At 42.1% G+C, this 7,434-nt stretch overlaps 1 protein-coding gene across 1 annotated transcript; it reads left to right on the forward strand.

Annotated features, from left to right (window-relative positions):
• Positions 1 to 5,592: 5,592 nt before the first annotated feature.
• On the forward strand, positions 5,593 to 7,218 carry LOC107188222. Its single transcript, XM_015576479.1, has one exon. It carries the CDS (start codon positions 5,593 to 5,595, stop codon positions 7,216 to 7,218), a length of 1,626 nt encoding a protein of 541 aa, XP_015431965.1.
• The last annotated feature ends 216 nt before the right edge of the window (positions 7,219 to 7,434 follow it).

Genomic DNA, 7,434 nt, shown 5'->3' on the forward strand with positions numbered 1-7,434 from the left:
CCGTATCTTCACCGAAAATCCAATTCTCATACGTATGCTTACTTTTTTTATTTGTACATACACTGACGTGCAAACTCTGCTTCCACTAGGGGAAAAAGTGGCGTAGGGTAACGGAGAATTCTACCACTTAGTATCGGGAGTTATTGAAATTTATGATAAATTAATATTCAAATTAACATTTATTTCAGTGCCTGAAATACATTTACCAAATGGTAAGAGGTACTATCCCAACGCCACATTTTCCCCTAGCAGCAGCCGAAATGAATGCTGCTTTCGGCTATTATCAATTCGGCAAAATTACCGAATCCATCGAAAAACCATATCGTCTGAACTGGCTGTAACAGAAATTTGCCCGGTTCTTGTTTTCCACACTTTCATGCACTGAATGCTATACAGTTTCTGCGGTTTCTAGGATGATCCGCATCCGCGGCCGCTGGAAAAAATTCGGTCAAGTCGACGGATTAATTAAACGCCGCTTTGCGTTTTGCTCTGTAACGCTGCCGCGAGACCGCCAAGGATCTTGAACGTGTTCGAGAGGGAAGTTACCATTTTTACGATATTAAACGATGCCGGTTAATGGTACCGCATTAGAATTCGCTAGCAAAGTTTGCGGTTTCGTATGTATAGTGGAATTAAATCCAGCAGGAAATTGTCTTTGGTTCGCTGCTTAGGCTTGAGACTGGGCGGAAGAAGGATCCTATTCTTTTTTTTTTCTGTATTCATGATTCAATAATTTATATTATACAATACTTAAATCACAATAACAATACTTGTGGCCCCTTATTTCAATGGGAAAAATTCGTTTCATTTCCTGCTTTGTAATTCTTGAAGTTCATTAGTATTAGGATAATAATTAAGTATTAGGACAACTGGTCTGTATGAAGGAAATGTGATGTTTTCCAAAAATGATGTTTTTCAAATTATTTTTATTACTTTACTTGTCTGCGACTTTAATAGCCCCTAAATAATATTTATTTTAGACTTTCAGCAATTTCGTGCATGCCTTGTAACGTTTACTGCATATTCGATAAGTGTCCTTATACTTACGAGCCGAAAGTGTATATTATTAAGGGATGATATGAGCTACGCGCAGACGAAAGTGATTAACTCCAGGTTCTGAATTATTCTACATTTGAACTATATTTCCTTGGTAATTGCTGTGGAGCTAATCTTTTTGGTAAATGAACGGCTCATATATTAGGGGATCATAATATTAGAGGATCGTATAATCGCTGTGTCCAACATTATGTCCTATAATTACAATATTACAAAATTATTATTCTATTTATATTATCCAGTTACTATAAGAAAATTTTCGGTATGTTTTTTTCTTTATTATTAAAGCAAAGGGATTAGGATCATATGGAGAAGATGTGAGTTCATCAAACCTGTGGCATTTGCTTCGTTTCTTTCATTCGGTTGGCGCAACAGGACCGCCTACAGTTGCGATCCTCTAATTGTTCCGAGTAGTGTATTGTCTATATTCACTGGGTAGGGCTGGGTAAGAGGCAGAAGAATAAAGAAAGAAGGCCATTGGTTGCCTTTGTTCACATAATTTGCTAAACACTGGCTTCACAATCAATCCCAAGACCATTGGCTACCTCTATTAGCTCTATATACAGTAGAATAAGTTTGCTCTATACAGAGTAATTACTTCGTACGAACAGACAATTATTGCGTGGGTCACTTGAATAGTTCTTGAAGCGAAGTATAGATCACATCGGTAATCCTGAAATGTTTCGTTCATCCAATATTTTTATTTACTATGATTAACTGTAAAGTATTAAAAAAATACAGAAGGGAATTGGAATGCAAGGTTCTCAAAAATACTTTTACAAACGTCGGTCTATTAAATAAAAAATAGAAATGTGTAATTTCAAAATGATAGTAATCGTCTTTCCACTTCACTTCAAGAACTTTTCAAATGACCCACGTATGTGTATTATGTAGGAAAAAAAAAGAAATCGGGTACCATGGGACCGGAAGTGGAACCCAGTTCTTCAGCTTTCTGAACGATTGCTTCGACCAGTTAAGCTACCCTGGCATGTTATAAATTATTAAGTTTCTAGTGAACTGAGTTTAAGTTAAATTATTCATTCTGCCCTTATTTCTGTAACACTCCGAACACTTATCGAATATGCAGTAAATGTTTCGAGACATTACAAAATTTTTGAAAGTCTAAAATAAATATTGTTTGATGCTACAATTAAGTAGCCTAAAATATGTATATATAATTATTACGAAACATCACATTTTTTTCATACCGACCAAGTGTCCATATGCTTTTAGGAGCGGCAGTGTACGTCCTTCATCCTCTTTTTTTTTTATTTTGTGATAGTAAACAGTGACATAAGGTACCATGTGAAAGACCACCACACACCATCTTCGTTCCCCAAGAAAACTCAATTATCACGGAAATGTTACGTAACTCCTTCATCCTCTGAGACCTTCAATTACAGTAGACCCTCTTATTACACGGGCGACATTAGAATTATACATTTATAACCTATATGAATCATGTACTGAATATCATACATATATGGATTATATATGCGTATGGACATACAATAGTGTTCCATATTATTACAAGCCTGCTACAAATTGTAATAGCAAACGTTTGAAATTTCATTAACCCGTGTTTCATAGCTTTTATTTCGATCATTATTTATCATAACTCATCAGTAGTACTACTAGTCATAGGGATGTATTTACTCAGATATTTTACAACATCCATTCCAGTACGAAACTGAGGAAATTAGTTGATTTATAAATTTCTATATTTTCCAAAATTTCCCATGTTTATCAATCCGATAGAAATCGATATACGTTAACATCGGTAGTTCTAGTGCTAATATTTAACTGTAAGCTGTTACTTACTTCTAAAATTAAGTTTTGGCCAGCTTTTCGGGAAAAAGTACCGCCGTGCCTCGTGTCGAAATCCCTGAACCTGCGAAAGAACACCGGCAATAATAGCCCCCAGTGGAACCTGGATAGAAAGTATACAGCACGGCGTATCGCCGTCTAATTGGTATCGTAAAGCGGAATTAAAATGAAGTTCTAAGTCAGATTCCCCCAGTTATTCCCATTAGCCGTGATTACCGTTGCGACACCAGGCCGCCTTTGGCTTTCGCAACGACGACGCCTGTGAACTTTTATCCGCGCCGTGTGTACGGCCTTGCCTTCTTTGCATTAGCATCGCTCAGGCTTGCGTGTGTGTGTGGGTGTCATTTGCTGTCGTGGCTTGACAAACCTTTCACTGTTTTGCACCTACATAGACGGCCGCTAGACAGTCGTGCACGGCCAGACTTTTCTATAAAACTTCTCGATGTCGCCGCAGAGACGAGCGAACGAGTCCTGATCGATGAATTCCGTTGTGTTTCTGTTGGTGTGCGATTATTTCGATTTTTTTTTTTTGAAGAACGTTTCCCTTTGGAGTGGAACTTAGATATAGTCCGAAAGCCAGTGAACTTTTTTCTTACGTCACTTGATTACAGCTGAAAATTTGTGTGGTTTTAGTTAACTTAGTCAGAAATGAGAAAATCGTAGTCTGGCAGCTTGGACATTCTACATTTGGCGACATTATAGTATCAAAGTTGTAAAAAAATTACAAAACAATTTAAAAATTGTTGATTTACCGTAGCTTTCGACTAATATTTTGTCACTTAATGGACGGTCTGCCAGTGGCCGCATCACTGTTTCATGAAAAATGTTTTCATCACATTTTTTTCATACAGACCAAGTGTCCTTTTTAACTGTGCACTACAGTGTATAAATGTATGAACATTTGCAGTCTGTTAATCATTATTAAAAACGGTCCTCAGTTTGTTAGATTAGAGACTGATTAATACAATACGTGTAATCTGTAGATAGAGATCCCTGATCTTAAGCCGATCCCGCAAACCCTGGACTTTATTACATGAATTGTTTACTTTTCCTTTCTTGTATTCTCCATGCTTCTTTTTTACTGCGAATAGTATTAAGTTGAAGAGCATGGCAATACTCGCTGTGAACGTGCTCATAAGAACACATTATCGTGTCATATTCATCGACGATGCTAGATATATTTTAAATGGTGTCTGCTGAGGACTCTTGGAAAATTCGAATCTGAAGCTTTTGTATTTTGTAAAGGGACATAAACGGTATACTGAACACGGAGTCATAAATATATTTTACCGTTGATAATAAGGAATTATTAGACAATAATTGAATGTCAGTAATATTCTAAATATTATCAGAAAATAATTGAATGAAAATAATGTTAAGAATATTTACATTGAATTATTAATGGTAACCGCAAAGTGTCTTCGATCGATATAAGTGTAGAGGATAGTGAAAAATATTTATGACTCCACTTGATAAAGTAGAAAGAAATTCATGGATGATATCGAATCTAATTCTTGGGGGATGTTACGTTGCTTCAAAGAGAAATCGAATTTCCGAAGAGCATTTCAGTAGACGTCCCGATGTCTGGCCTTAGGCATCGGCCACAAAACGACCTTCATCCTTCAGCGATCTCCGCGATCACCTCATCCGCTGCTTTTACCTTCGCCACCGTTCGTTCCTCTTTCATCCATGGATCTTTCGACACTGTATCCCTAAAATTCAATTATGCATATTTCAATAGATTTTTTTACACGCGTTTTTTCATCATTTTTACATAATTCACTTAGTAAAAGTGTTAACGTTCAAAAGAAAGCAACACGCGAACCATTTTGTAACAGATTTAAATTTCGATCAATCATATTGCGTAGCCTAACACCTAAACTCTTTCATTATGTCATTCGTTGTTACGCGATGTCACATTTTTTCCGTGTAAAATGTCGATTATTCATTCCAACATTTAAAAAAAATATATTCCTATAATCACGAAAATATTTCTGACACCGAATACATATTGTATCATATTTTACAAAAGAGTAGAACATCCTCTTGAATCGTTCCTCTACCAAATTAGAGGGTCAGTCAAAATTACGTCGACTCCAGTATCAAAAAACTCGTTCGTTCCGACCAATTGTAATTAAATCCCGTTCACAATACATTAAACCAGAAGCGTCAACGTAATTCCGACTAACCATCCATCCTCATTCACCAGCACGAACGATCATCATCACGAACGCCCTCGTGCTTCGTCGCTTACCGACTTCGTTATCGCCGGTTTGTTTCGTTATTTTTTGAGTTGCTCGCCCCTATCCTGTTCCTACTTTCTGTTCCAGATTTCGTACGAACCGCGGTCGCACGGTGTACGAACGGCCACGCGAACAACGGGGACGGGGATGTAGCCGACAGGCCAGCCGGTTGACGCGCAAAACGCATCAAGGATGTGCACAATCGACCGACGACCGCCGAGAAAGAGAGAAGTACAGTGCCTCGAGTCTCTCTTATTGTCAGCCGCGCCAGCGATCAATCGACAAAGATCACACCGGCGGCGTGATGACTAGAAACTAGCTTGGAAAAACACGTTTCGTCGATCCCCCGTCGAGTCATCCAGTCAACGATCGGAAGATCTTGTTTTCTCCCCCCCCTCTTCCCTACCCGGTCCCCTCCTTTATTCGACTCGAGAGATCAAAGACTGAATCTATCAAACGAGGGAAGATGTTGGGCGTGAGTCAACCGGGAAACCCGCCCTCGAGCTTGCGACACTCGGCGAGCTTCTCTTGTTTGCAACGTGGCACCACGAGCGAGGGCCATCGAGCAAGAACCTCGACGTTATTGCAACAGCCCAGTCTGCAGTTGAGCAGCAGCCATCATCAATACGCGTCAGGTCAAACGTCCCTGCTGCAACAGTCCACCGGAACGGTACAGCACCGTGTCGAGGCGTTGGAGTCCCTTCAGGACAGCAACGACTACGGTTTCGTGAAGATCAGGCCCCGTTTACGGAGCACGAACGCGACCTTGTACCACGAGGAGGAGGTAGCCGCTCAGAAAACAGCCCTATGGGACCGGGACACATCGGCGTTAAGCGATCGGGAATGCGAGACGAACTATCGGGATTGTTCATTGAAGGTGAAGGATCGGGAACACTCGCCAAAAGGTAGCTCATCGAAGAACCAGAACCCTTTACGGGGTGCCTTGATACTGTTCACGTCGACATCTTCCTGGTGGAAGGCCAGGCAACGCGAGGATCAGCTGACTGGTACAGAACGTGCCCTAACCGCGACCACCACCACCACAACAACAGTGACTACGTCCTCCGAGCGAAAGTGGTCGAGCACCTCGATGGCGTCTCCGTCGAACGAACGTAAATGGGTACCGTCCGTGACCTCGCCTGGGAACGATCGGAAATGGTCGGTGGGGAATACAGGGGCGCTCACGTCGCCCGGTAACGAGAGGAAGTGGACCAGATCCTCGGTGTCCTCGAGCTCCGGGAGCGGCGGCCAACAAGACCGGAAGTGGCGGTCCCTGGGCGCGTTGCTGAGGGCTCCCACGGGTACCAGTTCGCACAGTGGAGGTGTACAGCATTCTTTATCCCATAACATGAGCGTCTCGATGATCGAGGGCACCGAGCACTTTCGGGACGATGTGCGCACCGGTTCTGGTTACAAGTCGACCCGTTACCAACAGCCGACCTCCTATTCGGCTAGGGTGTCGCGTGTCAGCAGGGACGTTTACAGGGAGAACGGAGAATTCGGTCAGATTGGACGATCGAAGGTCAGCCGTAGATTGTATCAGGATAGTAACGAGGATAGGGACGTGGAGGAAAGACGTCATCATCAGACCAGACATCAGTTAGAGGATGATTGTCGCGGTAGATCGACACGCGATGGTCTCTCGAAGCCAGAGTTAACGGATCCCCGTGTTACATCGACGAGATCTAGCAGAGCGCAGAGCTTTTATCTTCTGGATGATTTTCTTCGGCCACAACCACAACCGAACAAATGTATGTTGAATGTTTATTTGTCACCGTCGCACTCAAAGTCGGCCAACGAACACGGACGATCTGGCGAGACGAAGCAAACGTCGCAGGGGAACGTCACGAACATCACGCCGCCGAGGCGTCATAATTCTAGCTCGGATAGCCTCGAGGTGGCGACCAGCCCGCTACCGCCACCTGTACCGCCGCCGCCGCCCCAGGTGAACGCACGGGATCGTGACAGGGGCGAGAACGGGAAGGAAAAGGACGTGTGCCCGTGCAAAATGTGCTGGACCAATATGCAGCAGAGATCGTTCGTTGATGAGGTAAGTCCCCGCACGGTATGGGAACATCGTTCATGGGGATAAACGTATGATATAGACGGTTTTGTTTTGGTGCTGTATCCACCGATTATCGATAATTATTTATTAAAAAAATAATACCGTTAAGAAGCATCCTGCAAAAGGGCTTCAATTAAGCACTCGTGGATTAGAGGTACAACTATCGATAAATGTCGCAGAAAGTGTTCTACGTATCTGCATCACCGCAGTAGACGCAACCATGTATCGATCTAACCCGAAGTT

Source organism: Dufourea novaeangliae, unplaced genomic scaffold, assembly GCF_001272555.1.
Source record: "Dufourea novaeangliae isolate 0120121106 unplaced genomic scaffold, ASM127255v1 scaffold118, whole genome shotgun sequence".
Taxonomy (NCBI): domain Eukaryota; kingdom Metazoa; phylum Arthropoda; class Insecta; order Hymenoptera; family Halictidae; genus Dufourea; species Dufourea novaeangliae.